Source organism: Parasteatoda tepidariorum, chromosome 7 (assembly GCF_043381705.1).
Source record: "Parasteatoda tepidariorum isolate YZ-2023 chromosome 7, CAS_Ptep_4.0, whole genome shotgun sequence".
NCBI classification, from domain to species: domain Eukaryota; kingdom Metazoa; phylum Arthropoda; class Arachnida; order Araneae; family Theridiidae; genus Parasteatoda; species Parasteatoda tepidariorum.
In genome coordinates this window covers 71944138-71962483 of record NC_092210.1, presented here as the reverse complement: position 1 = coordinate 71962483, position 18346 = coordinate 71944138, and the positions used below count along the sequence as shown (strand labels likewise).

The 18346-nt window shown below is 32.3% G+C and overlaps 1 protein-coding gene across 2 annotated transcripts in view; it reads right to left on the bottom strand.

Moving 5' to 3' along the window:
* The window catches only part of LOC107436211 (uncharacterized), a 23269-nt gene extending 5313 nt beyond the window's left edge, over positions 1 to 17956 (bottom strand). The window contains exons 1-9 of one of the 2 annotated variants that reach the window (XM_071183588.1): positions 17546 to 17956; positions 15240 to 15421; positions 12362 to 13202; positions 9563 to 10146; positions 8166 to 8461; positions 7253 to 7337; positions 4298 to 4447; positions 3515 to 3619; positions 1377 to 1490 (exon numbers count right to left, since the gene is read on the bottom strand). In XM_071183588.1, coding sequence (XP_071039689.1) covers positions 1377 to 1490; positions 3515 to 3619; positions 4298 to 4447; positions 7253 to 7337; positions 8166 to 8461; positions 9563 to 10146; positions 12362 to 13202; positions 15240 to 15421; positions 17546 to 17564 — 2376 coding nt within the window. In that variant the 5' untranslated portion in view covers positions 17565 to 17956. Of the gene's footprint in view, positions 1 to 1376; positions 1491 to 3514; positions 3620 to 4297; positions 4448 to 7252; positions 7338 to 8165; positions 8462 to 9562; positions 10147 to 12361; positions 13203 to 15239; positions 15422 to 16920; positions 17187 to 17545 lie in introns of those variants that run through there. The other variant, XM_043043617.2, reaches the window with a different exon arrangement.
* Between the last annotated feature and the right edge of the window lie 390 nt (positions 17957 to 18346).

The following is an 18346-nucleotide window of genomic DNA, read 5'->3' as shown; positions in this document are numbered from 1 at the left end:
AATATGAAATAGTACTGAACGCCGGATGTAAAGCATCGGCTTCGATGAAGATAATTTTGTGAGAATTTTTTTTGATAATTCGGTGAGAATTCACCCGATTAGACATATGATGCTCACTACGTGCTCTTGCGTGCCGAAGCCTATCAATTAAAACGTATTAGCGTTTTATATAATATAGATTAGCCATATGATGCTCACTACGTGCTTTTGCACGCCGAATCCTATCAATTAAAAATGAAAACTGTTGCCAACGCGAGAAAAGAAATATCATCGGTTTTATTGATACATACGTATTAGCGTTTTATATAATATAGATATTTTGATCAGCAGATCGTGACAATATACCCGAAGAGCCATTACATTATGACCACCCTGCTAATAACATGTAGGACCACCTTTAGCCCTCAAAACTGCTAGCACCCGCCATGGCATTGATGCCACAAGGTGATGATAGGTGATCTGAGGTATCTGGTACCAAGCGCTCACCAACTGGTCCTGCAATTCCCTCACATTGCGAGGGGATAGCGTGGCAGCACGAATTTGGTTTTCCAAGTAGGATCACAAATGCTCTATTATATTTAGGTCAGGTGAATTTGGGGGCCAAGACGTGACTTGAAAGTCCCTGGAATGTTCCTCGAACCAATCCATGAGGATTCGACCCTTATGACATGGTGCATTATCCTGTTGGTAAACAGCATCCCCTGCAGGAAAAACTGTTGCCATGAATGGGTGAACCTGGTCTGCAACTATGTTCATGTAGCTTACAGACGTCAGGGATTGTTCTATGAGGATTATGGGTCCTAATGTGCCTCATGAAAGCATTGTTCCTGGGCGAGAAACCATGAAAACCTGGGCGAGCCCATTGTTATAGATGGAGGGTGGTCATAATGTAATGGCTCTTCGGTGTATATTGCTATTATAATTAGGCAACAAGCATGTCATTTCATTTTTCAATTTCGAACATTGGGAGAGTATGAATTTTCACAGATGAAAGTTCAAAAGTTCATCGTTTTATTAATCTCAAGTGAGGTTTAGCTTAGCCCTTTAAGCTGTTTTTTGAAGGTTCCGTCGTAACATGGAATGTTGCCTTTTTGCGAATTATATGCTATTTTTATTACTATTGTGAATTTGTAACTGTTACCCATGACTGTTGGGTCAAGTTTAGCTAATCTATAGCCAGCGCTGTCAGTGGTAATTTTAAAAATCGCTTAAAACGTCAATGTGGAGAAAAGTCACACTTTTGTGAAAATGATGTTTGCGGATATTTTGGAGGAAATAACGATATCGTTTATGCGGTCTGATCAAAAAAGGTAGGCGTTACCGTATTTTTAAATTAGGGTAATGCCCACCATTACATTAAAATTAGGAAAACTTACGCTATTGGATGCTTGATTGAGATCAACTTGCCTTAAAGCCTTGTAAACTATGAACCAGTCCATTTCTGTTCCGGGATTGGATATAGAGCAAACCATGAAAGCGGTGTGTCCAGCCTAAAGAATAAGGAAGTAAATAATGCTGATTCTAAAAATATGTCATTCAATAAACAAAATAGTTTCTGTAAATCTTCTTGCTATGGATTTGGAAGAAAAATAAAGTGTTACTAAATCCTTAAACTTTAAGCAGAAAATCTTATCGTCTCATGTATTTTTCCAACACTTTAGCTGTGGGAAATATAATAATTCAAAGACACTTTAAAAACAATATGAAAGCATTCAAAAGTACTGTTGGTCTTTAACTTATGCATTAAGAAATTAAAAAAAAATATATATGTAAAAACACTAAATACTGAAGGATTCACGAATTAGCATTAGTATTCATAAGAGCAAAGTGGATTGAAACTTTATGAAACCAGTTTATTTAAGAACGTTCCTGACGAGAAACGGAAGCATTCTAGCTTCAATAAGGAAACAAACTGATTTTTGAATGTCTTTACCCCGCCTCTACTCTACGATCCCGACTGTAATAAGATTTTTAAAGGTTTTAAAATGTTTCCGTTTTTATCCCTTGACTTTCGAGCATATATATATATATATATCTTACATAGAACACATCATACAGCAAGAGTCACGCAAAAACTGTTGTTCCTGCATTAAATACTAACAAACAAGGAGGTAAAAAGGCTCAGTAGTTGCATACCTTGTAACTCTACGCATCATCGATAATCATTTGATGCTTCCTAATATGGAAGCGAAAGATTTTAAAATAACTCCTCCTTTGAAGTATAAATCTAATTATACTTCATTGGTATGGTATGTTTTCAGCCTTGAAGTCCCAAAATAGAATATCTCTATACCTATTCTTTACCAAAGACATTTTACGAAAACGAAAGAATTTTAATGCTTTTATTAATACAAAAGTATTTTTAAAATTTTTGTATTATATATATATATATATATATATATCGCTTGGACATTAAATGGATAAAAACGAAAGCATTTTAAAATTTTAGTTCTGCTATTGTGAAACACATTATAAGTAACCGGTAATCTTATCACACAAGCTATTTAGGTTTGAATGATATGGACAATGCTATGAATGATACGGATTTGTATCTTACTTATCATATTCCTTTACCATTTCTTTAGTGGAAAGCGAATCAAAAAGCTATTGCCTTGAATTAACCGTGAAAGAGGAAACTGAAGGTATCACGGCATCCATACCAAACAGAATTCCTGGCAATGTTTAAGTAATTAATTTAATTTTCTGATTTCCTTTCATAACTTCTTTTACAAAAGAGTTTTTTTCTCATTATAATTAGAATATATATTTTTTAAATTATTTTTTTTTTATTTCCAATGAGCTGCACAATCGGTCTTGCCGGTGAGCAGACCTAGTACGTTCTCCATAGGTGGTATCCACTCTTTCAGGACCACCACAATGGGTGAGATACCGTTGGTCATGTTAATTTGGACGTCTAGTTTCTGCCACACTAGATGGCAGCACCGAGACTCTATTTGGATGCTAAAGTGCACTAGGAATTTAATTTTGCCGGGAATGCCAAGTGCCAATAAGGCACTCCAGGGGTCTTTTACATGCCGCATAATCATACGACATGGCCGCTGAGGATTTTCTGCATCCCGAAAATCCGGTGTCTGGGCCGGGGATCGAACCCGCAGACTTGGGCTCAGAAAGCCGACGACAAACCAACTGCGCCACCCAGCCACTAGAATATATTTTGATTTTTTTAAACTGGTAGGTTGGTAGAAAGGTTAAGAAGTATTATACTTAAGGCTGGAATACTCAGAAAATTGTTTAATTTAATAAAGTTTTAATCTTAAATTTGTTTCACTAATATATCGCAATTTTTTTTATAATTTTTCATTGAAACATTTGCACATAATGAATAACTTATGCTCGCTTTCAACATTGGGAGTCCATTACACTACTTTTCGAGGAGCTGAAAAATAAAGCTTAATCGTATCGTATACCGTATTTATTTAAACTTTTGGCCCGCCGCAGATGCTTCTAAATTTGATAGCAAATTTTCTATGTAATTTTGAAAATTTATACAAACCTTATTTTTCATTGTGAGCAAATCTTTCGCATAACCATTCGTAAGAAACAACTCTGCAATATCAAATCTGTTGTTACTAAATGCAAAATGAAGCACATTATTTCCCTGAAAAATCAAAACGGTACCATGTCTTGAACAATCCAAATATATANTCTATATTTTTTGAATGATAACTTTTTTAAAAGATCTTGTTCCATTTTTGTCCTTAAAGGTATCCCTTTTTTTAAAAAAATTCTTTTTGTCATAAATAAGTAAATCAAAGGTTACTTGGTACGGAAAAGATTGGTACTTTGGTACTTTGTCTTACAAATGTGATTATTAGCCTCAAAAGCAGGTCTTTTTTAAAGAAGGAATCAAGCTTTAACTTTTTTTTTTACTATGATTTTTGATTACTATGATTTCACAAGTAATTTTTTTTATCAATAGATTTATTTTATCGAAATTAAATCTAGTAATTTTTATTCAATCTAATTAATTTATCTAAATTAATCAAGTAATATTTATTTTAATTAAACAATATAAATTAATTATTCTAATTCGATCAATCTAATAATTAAATTAATCTAGTCATTTTTTCTTATCGAAATAACTATATTTCTGAAAGATTTTGTTACAATTTTTCCAATTCTTTTTACCATTTATGACTTATAAAATTTCTATGAAATATATGTTTTTCACATAATTAAATGTCTCAACTTTCCTTTTAGGAGTATCATAATCAATAATGATGCAAAAAGTAATGTCAAATACAATTAATATTTAATGAAAAAATAAGATATTTACCGTGATATCTGTTGTGCATACCATCATTTTAAGAAGATTGTCAGAAAATGCTTGAAAATACGACATTAAAAAACTGATCACTTCTGTGTTAGCTTTTTTGTTACTCACTTCCTTCAACCATTGGCGTCTAAGAAATCTCACAGATGTTTTCTGCAAAAAGATATCAGAGAATTTTGAACTTTTATAAGTTCCTTAATTTCTCCTAATATTAATTATGCAGCTGTTTTCTTATAAGGTGAACTTTATCAAAGCTGACTACACGTGAATTATTTTTTCGATTTATTATTATATTGTCTTCCGCGGAAAAATCCAAGGAAAATTCCATGCGTCGTAACAGTTGACAAATTTCAGAAGTAGGAGGTTTAAGATAATAAATTTCAGAAAACACAATTCTAATTTTTGTTTTTAAAGAAAATAAGTTATCCTGTTTCAAATACAGTACAGCAGAGAGCAGAATATACGGACAAATTGGAACTAAAGCGAATTCGGATATCGAAAAATCCGGATAATTGGATAACTTTAAATAACAAAGAATATTTGTAAATACCTTTCTTTGACACTTTTCCCAGACTTAGGATTGGCAATTGAAGTAGTGCCTATTATAGCATAAGACGAATGCCGTGTTTAAAGGTTTTAGTTTCGTAAAATTTTCTTAAAAACCTGTACCCTTGTTAGAAACTATTTGCTATCCACATTGAAACTAGAGAGGAAAAACGCGAGGTACTTTTCAAGCTCACCTTAGGGCAAAAGACGCCATTTTTAGACACCTTTCTGATATCCTGAAAATATAAAGCATTTCCGTGATTTTTATTAATTAATTAATTTATATTATTTTTTTTGGAAGAAGGTAGGAAAAACACATGATTCTTGAACGATCCGGATAATTAGACAATCCGGTAAATCAGCGTTCGGATGATCGGTGCTCAACTGTATTATAACTTGAGGCTGAACTTTAAAATGAACTTTATGATGAACTCTTAAAAGATAATTTGATGATGAACTTATGAACTTTTTCTAACAGAATTTTCTTTTTCTTTTTTTAATTACAGTAAAAACAAATTATAAACATATTTTGAATGAATTATAAACAAACTATAAATAATTTTTGTCAGCTAATAACCAGCTTAGTAAATTTTTTAATGAGTTGTGCTTTTTCGCTCACATTTCAATTCTTAAACACGAAATATAATTATTTATCGAGAAAAAAAATCTTTTCATTTATTATTTGATGCTATTCAAACAAAATCAAACACTGAATCTTTCTTCATTTTAAGCACTAACTTAGCGTGGACGAAACTTTAACTCAAAATCTCAGATTATAATTATTTATTTCAAAAATAAACAACAGTTCTGGGAACGTGCAATTACGTTAAAGTGAATGTTACATTAATGTGCACACGTTTCTGCAGTGACATGGGCCGTAATCAGTATTTCCGTTTTTTTTAAAAATAAGTTTGAACTTTAACTTATTTCTTTTCCAAAACTTGTTTGTTTTTCTTAAGTACAGTTCAAGTCACCCTATACTTTTTTATTATTCACATTTCCTTCCAAAAGTTTTTAACTTAGCTTAAATAAGTTAATTTATCTAAGTAGGGTGAATATTTTTATAAGAAGAAAAATCATCAAAAAAATATTTGAAATAGATAACAATCTGAATAACACTTCTGAAATAAATTGTTTATTACTAGAAGGCTCGGCTCACTTTGCTCAAAAACACCCATTAATTCTGTTTTGTTTCCCATTTGTTTCTTGACTATAAACTGGTTGATTCATTAAAACTTTTCCATCAAACGGTCCCAAAATTGTTTTAGTATCTTAATGCGAATTTAATAGTAGATCTCTTACACCAGTAAGAGTTGGTTTACGCAAAGTGAAAGTCAAATGACAGATTTTATTCCAAGCACCGGTAGACTTTATTCCAGCGATTTAGATGAGGAATGCAATAAGCATGAAAATCCTCGTCAAAAGAATTGCTTTTTTTTCAACTTATGAAAAAGTGAACTCTTCCGCTCTACTTTCCCGCCAACTCATGTTGTTTGACATACACGTTTCCGAATTCAAATGTGAAAATATTTCAGCTTTATCATTTTGCCCTGTTACAGTCATAAGATCATACACAAACTTATTTTATGAAATTATTATTTAATTTTAGGTGATAATAAAAACTCGTTAAATGTTTATCCCAAAGAACATTAGTACGAAAGTTAATTTCTGTCTTTGCTTCTTGATTTCAAGTAGTTTTGTATTCATTACTTTCATTACATGTATTGACTTTCCTAAAATTTATTCTAAAATTAATGCAACTCCTTAAAAAGTAAATAAAACTTATTTTCCATTTGTTAACAGTAGAAACGTAATTGCATGTTTGTATCATAAAATATTGCGTAATAAAATAATATGCGATGGCATTGAAATCTAATAAACGAATACCTTTTTTTAATTTTAAGCCTTTAATTCTGAATAACGGTCAAAATCAAACATATAAAAATAACAGAGAATGTTATTACAATGGGATGATATATAAATATTGCTGGTAAATACCGTTGTAACTATTATTGGTTTTATGTTGACGACGTTCAAAGATATCTTGATCTTTTTGTGTTCGTCATGAAATTCAAACAATTTTCACTGGTAGCTGCGCATACTATCAAAATATTTGTATGTATAGTTGATTAAATGGCTAAAATCGTTTTATCTGTTATTGGAGCAAATATTTTTTTAGTAGAGTAGTTTGTTTTAGATACAGTAAGTAATCATTCAAATGCTCTAAAATTTAAAAGAAAAATAATTTTGAAATAAAAAATCTATAAATAAAAATAGAAAGTGGAGTTCGTCGATCTGGCATGTGCAATAATTCTATTTACAAGGTTCCTGCGCTTTGCAGGAATTCAGATTTTTTATAAAAATAGAAATATATAAATTAATTTATAGAAGCAAAACAAATTGAGACTTTACCAATTCATTTGGATCAGAGCTACCCATATTCAATAAATAATTATTTACTAAGATGCAATGTTCCTCCATGAAATCATCTTTCAATCTAGAAGCAAAATAACGATTAGTTTCAAGTATAGTTTACAGAAATTTTTAATGATCGATGAAATTTTTTTATTATTTTTATATGTTTCGTCATTCTTCATAAACACTTAAAGAAATTTGCTTAGGAAGACTATCGATTCATTTTATTATTATATATATAATGGAATACTACTTATATTCACCTTAAGTGATTTTTCCGTTAAGATGAAATTGCAAAAAAACTAATAAATCTTCATCATTTTCGGAGAATACTCTATTAAATGGCAATGTCTTTTTCTCAGATTAGAGCATTATTAGTCATGAAATATATTTTGTTGCTTTGATTATTTTAGCTGATTTTTACTGAAGTAGTCATTTTGGCATTAATTGAAATGTATTTCGGACTAAAGAAAAAGAACCATACATATCTCTTCAAAGCCATAAAAAAAGAGATAAAAATAAAATACGGACATTTTATCCCATTTTTCTTTTAACATGACATGACATCTCTTGCGTGTACTTAATTTTTTTTTATTTACTATTTACTGTTTGCAAATTAAAACTTTGCTATAAGTTTGGATAAGCCTAATTTTTTACTATATTAGTTTCTAACTGATTGCGTTTAGGTTGCAAACAAATTTTTTTACGAAGAGAAAGCTGCATATTGGTTTAGATAATTCTGCTAACGGATTTTTTATAAACAAGAATTTTCGACAAACTTGGGCAAAACTTTTTTAAGTATTCCTTTGCTATGCAGTTGAACAACAGTTTGGAGAAGATTGAAAGAACAAAAAAAATTATTTACTAAATAATAATTTATGGTCAAAACATTAAAATATTTACCATTTACCTCTTGGCCAGTGACAACACGATCATATCTTTATCTTCAGGAGTGGATTCTTTGTTTTCAAAGTGACTTTCTTCTAGTAAATTCAATTCACTACCAAATTTTATTTTTGAACTACAATTGTTAGAACTTTCATTTGAGTTATCCTTTTTTATGTTAGCTTCCACAGTTTTCTGAACTAATTCGAAACAGGAATCGCAGAGGGGAAGACATGTTCTACTTTTGTTTGGTGGCATAACTCCAAATTTTCGGTAAAACATAATACTTGGTGCAGTATTAGTATTAAAACAGCAACCTTCCTGAAATATCAGAAAAGATGTAAAAAGATGGTAATAAAATTATTTTGCCGAAACATGACACCAGGTAAGCATACCGTTTGAGAGAAAATTGTATGAAAGAACAGTGCACTTTGAAAAGAAAATTATATACTAAGTCCAGCATTCTTCAGTTGAATTTAATCTTGATACTGTTCTTTTTACTCTAAAAGTATTATAAAAGAACATTTAGAGATTAAAGTATTATATGGCATGGGGTGAAGACAATCGCGTTAAAAACAATCATCCAGCTCTCACGACTACGGCTACAATTTCTAAATTTTAAGCGGTAACGCCCACTCTTTGTTTCATTGAAGCTCTATTCTCACAGTAAAAAACTTAAAGTTGTAATGCTATTTTTAGAATGAAAAATAATGGCGGTTAAGCAGAGATGACGAAAAGAATATTTTAAAAATGTCAGCAAGTCAGTGATTCAGCTGTATCAAACGCGGGCTGAAACCTAGTGTAAGGAAAACGAAAGCACAGAGATTTGTATGGTACATTTTTATCTCTTTCTTCTTTTGCCACCATGAACAGCTAGTCAACTTTTCATTTTGTAGCGCTGCTAAGTTAACTGTTAACCGAGCTAAAAACCAAAACGTACATATTTTCCGCAGAAAGACCTTCATATTTGCTCTAAATATAAAAAATACTGGTTCTGAAGTACGCGAAGAGGTTTATCATTTCTCAAATATACTCAAAGCTTGTTACGTCATAGAACCGCTTGAACCTCTTTCTGGGTTTAGATATCTCCTCAATATGAGACAAACATAAACATCGAGGCTCCACCTCGTTCTAATTGTTTATTTTAGCTAAAAATATGGTTCCACCAACATATTAAGTTTTTTATTGAATGGATCATTTTTCTACGAAGCAAAAAGTAGATGTTACCATTTGAAATTTTGCGAATGTAACCTTAAGCATGAGTGCCAGACACATTATCTTAGTACAAAATTACATTCTATTCTTTCGAACGGCATGTTCCCCAGGAGTTAGACGTTGACAGAGTTATTTCGTAATCACCCTTTTATACTTCAATAGCCATTTAAAAATTGACCAATACAAATAAAAGTAGCAAATACTAACAAATGGTGAACTGTGAGGACTTATCTCTTCATACTGGGTAAAATCATTAATATTTTCTTCTTCCGAATTAAACTTTCTTTGTATCATTGTCTGTCTTTTCAAACCAGCTTCTCTTAGAACTTCCAAACAAACGCAGCTCGTTATGGTTTCCTTTTTAAGTTCAAATGGTTCGAGACTTTGATTGGATGGATATTGCAAAATGACTTCGGTAAGTAATACTGGATTTACTGAAGCTCTTTGAGGAGATTGAATTTTGAAGAGCTTAGACCTAAGAAAGTGTCTGAAATATATTGGAAGTTTTAAAGTAGGGCATATTCTTCTACTACGCAACTTTGAGAAACATAATGTCAGCACTTCAACGGATGACTCCGTTTGCCAGGGTGGGGAGGAAAAAGTAATTTTGGCAGAATCTACTGGATAGCTTTTCTTAACTATGTAAGCATTGTGAAAATTTAGTTCTTCGATTGGTTGTAGAACTTCAAAGTCTGGTTCGTCTTCGAGGAATCTATTTTTGATTGCTCTTGAAGTTGTTTTTTCGAAAGAAGATTGTGGAGGTTCTTTGTAACGTTTGCTTTTAGCTTCACCTAAAATGAAAAGCAAGTTTAAATTTAAAATCGTCAAATATCGTATTCAACACTAAGGGTAATCTATATTCTTTTAGGGAGGTACTGGTAAACTTTTGGGTATTTAAGGGGTGTTGAAGAATTCTACAGGATCGTTAACAAATAATAGATGAAATCAGTACTAAGCACGCTTTAAAATGTATGAATTTTTGGGGCTTTTTTTTTAATCAAGGAATTATTTGCATTTATAATTCGGATTGTAATATTTGTTATTAAAATTGCCTTTTAAAAATGCATCTAACGCTCACAATAAATTACTTTAATACTCACTTTACAATTTTAACGTTATAGGTATATCACACGATGAAAGATACCGGCAACGAAACTGGAAAGTGAATTGTAGGCGCAATCGTATTTTACACTTCACAAAAAAAAATTGCACGAAAATGCTCGCGTGATATAGAAATCGCAGTTTCCCGAAATATCCTCAACTTTTTCTCTCCGCTGAAAAAAATATTTAATACAATTAATAACAACTGAGACTTGGACCAATCAGATCGTTTGCATTTTATGACTTTTCAATTCTATGTGAGATGATGAGGACGTTTACAAATGCAAATAAATATGGCGGCAACTGGGATAAGGAACATGATCGAACTAAATTTTTCATTAATGAAATAAATCAGTTTTGGAGTGTAAAAATAACATTTCTCTTTGATTTTGAGCATTAAAAATACTTTTGTTTAATAAGATGGAAAACTCGATGCAGTTGATGCATCATAACAGCAACCTGCACATAACTTTAGTGGCGGTAAGTGTAGTAAACTATTTTCTAGTAAAAGTTTCTTTTTGGAATATTTATCAATCTTAAACTAATAATATTGAAACTTATTATAATTTGCTCCAATCAAGACGAGGTGGCTCAGGAGATAGAACCGGGTTCGAATCCCAGCGGCGGCTGGTCAATACGAATATCGCACCCAGCTTGCACCAACCACTGTGCTAACGTAAAATATCCTCAATGGGACACGGATCATGGGTTAGAGTCCTCTTGCCGTCAGGCTAAACCTGTAAGTTTTCGTGGTTTCCTCTTCATGTAATGCAAATGGTGGTTAGTTTCATCAAAAAGTTTTTCATGACAGAAAATATCCCCCAATACTTGATTCAGGAGTTTACTTGTCTTCTGGATTCTGTTCAAAATTAAAAGGTTACGGAGTTAAACATTAGTAGTCGTAAATCCGAAAATTGGGGCAGCTGTTCAACGATGGTTATAAAATAAAATTTGTCCCAATCGAAACTTTGACTTTTGATAGAAATAATATCTATTTTTACATAGACGGTTAACTTTTCTGACGAGAATCTTCATATTAAAATATTCGCCTAGCAACTATAATATATGTTGCATTATAAAATATAAAGATTAGATAAAAACGGATATCAATCAATATTATACGACGCCTATGATTTCCTTTTCCACTCTTTACGGACAGCGTTGAGAAACTATGGGATAATAGCATCAGACGAAAAATATAAATAATATTAGCCAAAACATTAAGACAAATAACAAAAAATTCTAACCCCTTACGAAAACTGTTCGGACAATTAAGCAACCGTAATGGCAACTCCGAACCGAACCACAAAATTGCCTTTGGAGTTGAGGAAAGAGCGAGGTTAAGCTTACGATTGCTCATATTTTTCTCTAGTGTGATATCCTTATTAAACAGCACCATGATCTTTGCATGAATTTGAAACTTTTTTGGCCCTTGTGGTTTTCCTAAATCTCGCCGAAGAGATACAGTCTTTAGCTTAATTAAACATTCATTTATTGAAATTATTATTATTTGAGGATTTTAAATTATTTAAAATTTTGCTCAATTTTCTTTTACTTTAAACTTTTTTGTATATAAAATAAATTTTTTGTAATACATTTTTTGGTTATTATATTTGTATTATTTTGTGTTACGTTTCGTTGTCCAAGTTAAATGAAAATTGAGTTAATCATGTCGACGAAATAACAGTCGGCTAAATGAGCTGTCAGCGCGTCTAAATGTTCATGTCGGTGATGCGAGTTGTCGATGATCTGAACTGTCGGTGTCGACGATATGAGAACGATCCTCATTAAGACTATTTCGAAGTTTATAAACACTTTTACAATTAATCCTTTCTTTTATCTAAAAAAATTAAAACAAAACATATTTTATAAATTTTGACGCACAACTTGTTAACATAGTTTTACCTTTCCTCTGTTCCAGTCGCGATTCGAAATAAAGGCTAACTTTTTCTTCTTCTGTATTTTCAGCATGAAACACTTCATCAACTTCTGAGTCAGGTGAAAAACCAAATGAGCTGTACCTATCTTGATCTTCGTCTTTGCTTCCATCCTGCGAGACAATATTCTTAAAGATGATGCTATCTTCCAACACTTTATCAAACCCCTTTCTATCAAAATATTCTTTAATTTTCAAGGATTCATTCTGCGCTACCATCCAGCCCCCATTTTCTACATTTACATGTGATTTTGAGATTGTCAACGGACCATCAAAAAGCTGACTGATGGATTTGATGTTTACAGATAATTCAATATCTTCTGTTTGTGTTCCAATTTCTCGGACAATGCACTTGCTAAAAACAGCTTCATCCTGAACTAAATAAAAACTAATTAAACGTTGTAATTTAGCTGAAGTGTCTGGAACTGAACAACAATTATGTTTGCAAAAGTTCAAAATAATTTTTTCATCATGCTTCTGTGGCTCTGAATTTTCGCCAAGGATCTTTTTATCGCCAATGATGTCACACTGCGTCTCTTTGGAACAAAAGTTATTATCTGTCTGTGTTGAAACTGATATAAATACTGATGTATTGAACTCTTGAAGGATTTTTTGCGTTTCACAGGAGGCTTCATCGCCACTTCCAAACGAAAATAAATTATTATTACTAAATATTTCTTTGTTAATTTCTTTTTCTTTAGCTTGAAGTGTGGCGGATATCGGACTAATTAAATCGCTACTTCCATCTGGATCCTCATCAAGAAAAAACTTTAATGTCAATTTATTTTCGGTAATTGAATCAACCGTAATCTGCAAAAGAAAGAGTTTATGTTTTAGTTAATCACAGATTTTAATTACAGCAATGTAGCTAACTTTAATAACAATGTAATAAACTGTAACTGCCAGAGACCTTTTTCAAACTAGAACCGAGGGTAAAGCAAAAAGCAATTAAACAGCGAACAACATTCTCTGTTACTACGTCTATGATCATGCACCTTCAAGAGCGTTAATGAATTAACATGTCTAGGTACTGTTATTTCCATCAGATGGTAATCGATTTATTTATTCCTCTTAAGTATCACCAAATAATGCTGTTATTTCTCCATCTAAATTGGCAACACTATGATCTAGAGCCATGATCATCTATAATTAATTTTGTTAGGTCGTCTTAAGTAATAGTTCAAGTAGTGTTAAATAATTAGTTATCGTTAAGTATTTATTTAGATTAATTTTGTTAGGTGTTTTTTTAAAAAATGTTGCATAGTTAGTTATATATCTATTCAGAGCTATTTTGTATTTTGTATTTGAAGAAACTTCTAAACGAAGTAATTATTTAGATTCATTTTTGATTGGTGCTATCTAAAATAGCTATAGAAATTTGAAGCAAAAACAGAGTTATGGGGCTGTCATACCAATTATTGGTGACGTAGCTTGCCTTTTTCGAGCAACAGCATATATATTGTACGATACTCAAGTTATGGCTCGAAATGGGAGTTAGGAAGTAGTACAGCACGTAATTTAGAGTTTTTAGGAGTTTTCTATAATCTTATCTCACGACAGAGAGAGAAATAATTTAATTTTTTTTCCGCCTACTATGTTGAAATGTTCCAAAATCATACTTATGGTGGTTGTTGTTGTTGACGTATGCCTGCTTAGACTTAAGGGGTGCGATTGTTCTTGTTTTCCAGTGGCGCCATCTATGGTCAAGAATTCGACTTCTGCCACACCATACGTCGCACCCGTTTATAGGGTGGACCCATTTATACATCCATTCATTCATCCACAGATCGTAATTTTGACCTGAATCAGAGAACGATCGATCTACAATCCAGTACCCCCAGAGGTATTGATTTGTTATGGGAACATGGAGGACTTTTGCGACTCGACAGATTTAACGTGCGTCAGTCACTTTACTACACGGAGAGTCTTCGGCCGGAGGGGTTCGAACCCACAATCTCTTGGACATGGGCCTAGCGCCCTACCGACCAAGCTATCCCGGCCCACTTATGGTGGTTGGTGAGATTTAATGACTGCCTGACCGCTTTTAAATTACTACTAATATTCAATACAAAAAGAACATTGACTATATTGCAGACATATCCTTAAAATATAGTTAAAATTGAATTCAAAGTATTTTCGCACATGGAAAACAGCTAGTAATATATTAAACTTGAAATTGATAACAGATTGTTTTGGGAAAATCGTTATTATCGTAGTTTAAAATATCGATTTTAGTCCAAATTATTAAATTTCAGGAAAATAATAAATATTTATAAATTTTTTATAAGACCTATGATATTTTTAAGGCAGATCTCAAGGCATCAAAACTTAACCATTGGTGGACCGAGGCGTCAGATCGTATTCTTTGGAGAAAGCTTGTTAAGACGGCCTTGCTCTGTAGTAGGTTGCATTGTAATTGAAGTAGAGGAACTAAAAACTTATAAATATTTGCAAACTACAGTTAAGTCAAGTGCTAATCTTATGTTATTTGTTGTAACCTGAAAGAGATTTTTGTCAAGGATTCTAAAAGTATACACCAAGGACGGATATAACGAAAAACCCAGTAAAATACTCGTATTTAATATTCATTGTTTAGAATTATCAGATAATTAATAGCAAATAACCTTGTACGATTATGTATTTGTTAATACAGCATTATATCACAAATTTTATATTAAAAAAGCATGAAGCAATGAGAAAATTTGTTATGTTTTGGAAATACGAATGTTAAGTATTGTTTTAAAATATTTTTAAGAAATTGAAAAGACTATTATTTAGAGAAACTATATTGCTTTAGAATGATTAATGGAATGCATGAAAATACAGAGAATGCAATAAAATGCTCACCCTTTTAACAATTTCATTCAAGCATTGATTTAAATCTGTACCTCCTTTCAATTGTTCCGAAAGTTTCTCACCATTTGAGTTGTCCAGAAATACTCGAACATTTCGTACATGTAAACAACTTTCTCTGTCATAATCATCGCATTCTAGAGAAGAAGGAGCTATAGTTTTTGAATTTGAGGTGTCTGAAATCAAAAGGAAGTAATGAGTTAATTCTCAACCTTATTGTTGATGTATCACTATTTTAAGAATAACCATTGATAAACAGCAAGAACGATAATAAAAAAAATTTAAACGATAAAAACAATTTAGTTCTTTTAAGTCAAAAACCAAGTAGAATCATGTATCACCACTGCTTTCCATTTAATATTGCATAATATAGCATTTTTTCAGAGCGTTTCTGGAGAAAAATTGCACGATTTCCATGTAAGCAATGAGTTGTTTCTGCGAATTGTGCTGTTGTCTAATGGAAATCTCAGAAATTTTCAATATGCTAATCTTGAGATAATATACAGGCCACGATTGTCTTTCTGCTCACTTATACCGCATAGGTCTTTCCACCACGCGTTTTTGTCCACTTTGTAAATCTGGAGAGAAATTGGGCGTGGTTCACCTGCTTCTGTGTGGGGCCCTTCATGGACACACTGAGTCCTCAAGATATTGGTAAGCAAAAGAACTTATAAGGCAATGACTTCAGTCTTCTTTCTTTGTTATCCTGGGTACATTTGTATTCGTTATTTATTTCATCTTTCTATTTGTACCTTTTTGCCTTGCCATTGGAAATAAAAGAAAAAAAAATCTTGAGATGATACTAAAGAACAGTTTGAAGAAAAATGCCGCCTTCGAAAAACGTATAGCTTATTATTAATATTACGCGAAGCCTTTCTAACTGTCTTCTTCTGCTTATACCCTTTTTACATGATATTTTATAGACACTGAACGAACAAACCAAAATGAATGGTTTCATATTTGACTTCTAAATACACTTTTGGCTTACCTCAGGAACTTGAATCCCTAGTTGAGGAAATCATGATGTGGCACCTATTCAAAGGGATGGAACAATGATGAATATTTTTTCTATTAGCACTCCATTTCATGCATACCCAATAATGTGACATTGAATAAGATTTGTCTCCGTTCTCTTCTCTCAAAAATACTCTAATGTACATTTGTTTATAGTTTACATTGATAGGGATAATAGCTTAATTATTATAATTTACATTTCATCAATTATATTCCTCTTTTTTATCACACCAGTTATAGGAATTCGCAAAAATTAAGGCATAATTAATATATTCAGTATGTATAGTAGTATGTATTCAGTAGACATAATAAATACTATATTCAGTATGTTCATGTATTTATCCCACTGATCAATAACTAAATTTTAATGAAGAATGCAAAAGATTAAATATTTTAAAAATTAGTACAGTGAAACCTGATAAAGTTGACAATTTTTTTAACAACAATTTTATAGTACAAACAAATTATATTGAACTAGAAGTTTAATTGAAATTTTATTGAGTAAATTGTTTATTAGTTTCAAAAGTAAATTCTAAATTCACTTTGCTAAATATACTAATTATAAAAAAGTTTTATTTAAGCAAACAAGAATAAATATGACAATACTTGTTAATTAATTGATTTGTCTAAACACGTTACAAAAAAAAAATTAAATACTGACTTTCTATACGGTTGCACATTTATGTGAAGATAGCTGATACACACATGGAATTTAAATTTTGATCATCCAGTTGAAAAATTATGACATTGCAGCTATTGTCAATCCTGATTTTATGTTTGTTTTGGGAAAAAGAAAAGCGTTGCCAGTACGGAAATATTTATTTAGTTGCACGTTATGTTACAAGTAGAAAAAAATATCTTGCTTGAAATTTTTTTCAAGGCGTAATTATGCTAACCATAAATTGCTACATTTATAATTATCTTGAAACTAGTCGTGTGCATGGGAGAAGTGGGTGAAGTACATCCAAAGTACATACACTTCCAGCAGAGCCATCCAAGGCCTGAAGGCCACTCCATTATTCCCAGCTAACACTAACGGGCAAGGAGTTAAGTCAGCCTTCCACCCATGGGTGTTCCAGTAGCTGAGACTGCACATCACCTCTCATGCATCCGTTGACATACATCTTAGATTCCTCCGGACTTTAATGAAAAGACATCAGTACTTCCCCCCATCTGATTATTGATTTCATGTGTGTCAGTGGATTCACAGACCTGACTTGACTCCGTCAGACCAGTAACAATAATAACAACCATTAAGATATTTAAGCTGACGTCACTTTGCTTACCTGTGCATGGGCAATCCATCAATGATCAATCAGTTACAGATAGCAACCAATAGAAATGTTTCTTTGGGATGAGCATACGAATAAAATTACTATAGTTGATTTATTTATTTCACCCAAGTGATATTAGTTCAGAGTCTGGCTTGGATGGCTCTTTTATCTTCCTTATGTAGTTGTTTTTGTAGTTCATTTACGTCGCACTAGAGCTGCACAATGGGCCATTGGCGACGGTCTGGGAAACATCCCTGAGGATGATCCGAAGACATGCCATCACAATTTTGATCCTCTGCAGAGGGGATGGCACCCCCGCTTCGGTAGCCCGACGACCTGCACGCGAAGTCGAGCACTTTACGGTAGAACAGTTTAACGAGGACCAATACCGCACACCCTCGGTCCCTACGCAGACTGATCCAAGTGGTCACCCACCCGCACACTGACCGCAACCACTGATGCTTGACTTCGGTGATCTGCTGGGAACCGTGTCTTAACGATCAGTCTACTGCGGGACTTATGAATAAATATATTTTATTCAAAAATGTTTCCTTTTATTTTTATTTATCTCTTAACAAATACAAGGATAAGCATATAATTGTTGTTACTTTACGTCGCACTAGAGCTGCACAATGGGCTATTGGCGACGGTCTGGGAAACATCCCGGAGGATGATCCGAAGACGATAAGCATATAAAGTAAAACGATTTATTAGAATGAAAACTTGTGCTTTATTCAGAAAATGGTTTCTGGAAATATTGATGAGTAAAAGAAAGCTCGAACAAAATATCAAAGATCTAATGCTTGCAGTGAT